The 1,537-nt window shown below is 45.9% G+C and overlaps 1 protein-coding gene across 1 annotated transcript; it reads right to left on the bottom strand.

Moving 5' to 3' along the window:
- Positions 1 to 345: 345 nt before the first annotated feature.
- Positions 346 to 1,281, bottom strand: LOC102457306 (olfactory receptor 51G2-like). The gene has a single exon (XM_006132527.2). It carries the CDS (start codon positions 1,279 to 1,281, stop codon positions 346 to 348), a length of 936 nt encoding a protein of 311 aa, XP_006132589.1.
- Between the last annotated feature and the right edge of the window lie 256 nt (positions 1,282 to 1,537).

Raw genomic sequence — 1,537 nt, 5'->3', positions numbered from 1 at the left:
ACAGAACCCAGAGTGTTCAGGAGGGACCCGAACTTTAACTGAATAGCCACTCTGCCAACTTTTTCATTGCCCGTTAAACAAGAGACAAGCCAGAGACAGCCCAGGGGTCATGGGAAACAACAGCCACAGTCCTTCTCTTTATTGACTGTAGCTACAGAAAATCTGACATCAAAGCAGCCACGCATGCAAGTGTTTTTGTACCAGTGCCCTAGTTCTGCACAAACACAAGAGAGGAGAGGTGAGGGCCTACTCTAGTCTTGGAAGTAAGAATCCAGGATGGGATAAGTAGCCACACAATTGATGATTTTGTCTGCTGGCTCCACACAATGATGATAAACTGCCCCTTCACTTGACAAATAGCCTGATTAACCTCGCACGGAGGTGTTTGCTTTTCACGCTGTACACCACTGGGTTCATCAGGGGAGGGACCAGCAGGTAGACGTAACCCAGGATTATCTGAAGCAAGTGAGAAGAGCTCTTCATGAATCTGTGTATCACAGTCAAGCTGATCTCTGGGGTGTAGAAGAGCAGGACAATGCAGAGGTGGGAGACGCAGGTGTTCAGAGCCTTGAGACCTTCTGCCCGGGAAGCGATGCTCAGCACTGTTTTGAGGATCATCACATAAGAGAGGAAGATCAGGATGGCGTCCAAACCCATGGTGGAAAGTGCACCCGACATGCCATAGATGTTGTTGACCGTGATGTCTGCACAAGCCATGTTCATGACTTCCTGGTGCAGGCAGTAGGAATGGGAGAGGACGTTGTCTCGACAGTATCGGTACCGTTTCAGGAGAAGGGGGAGGGGGAGTATGACGGCCACTCCCCTTAGCACACACACCAGCCCCATCTTGGCTATTCTTGGCAGGGTTAAGATGGAAGCATATCTCAGCGGGTTACTAATAGCAACAAAGCGGTCAAAGGCCATCGACAGGAGCACAGCGGATTCAGTGGTTTGAGTAAAATGGATGAAGAAGAGCTGGGTAAAACAGGCATCCAGGGTGATCTCTGTAGAGTTAAACAAAAATATGCCCAGTATTGTCGGCATGGTGGCTGCCGATAAGCCAAGGTCTGTGAGGGCCAACATGCAAAGAAAAATGTACATGGGCTCATGGAGGCTTGGGTCTGTTTTTATAATGAACAGAATGAGTGAATTGCCCAGTATCAAAATAGCATATATTAAACAGAATGGAATAGAGATCCAGAGATAAACGTTTTCCTGCCCAGGTATCCCGGTGAGAAAGAACACAGTATGTGTGACTTGTGTGTCATTGACAGCTGACATCATGTACTGGGTTGGTCCAATGAATTTTTACCTTTTTAAATTACCTTTTTTTTCCTAAAAGGAAAAAGAACAGGAAATTACATGATACTTCATGAGAAATCATTTTGCTCTCAGGGTAGAAATTTCCAGTATCCCCAGGAAGACAACCAAACACATAATCTTGCATTTGCAGCACTGATAGCAAGGTATAATACCATGAAAATCTTTGGCAGAATTTTTACACATCTATATCTTGGTATGCACATATCAGTCCTTC

This window comes from Pelodiscus sinensis, chromosome 1, assembly GCF_049634645.1.
Source record: "Pelodiscus sinensis isolate JC-2024 chromosome 1, ASM4963464v1, whole genome shotgun sequence".
Lineage (NCBI taxonomy): Eukaryota > Metazoa > Chordata > Testudines > Trionychidae > Pelodiscus > Pelodiscus sinensis.
Note: the sequence above shows the minus strand (reverse complement) of the source record. Positions and strands in the feature narration are given on the sequence as shown.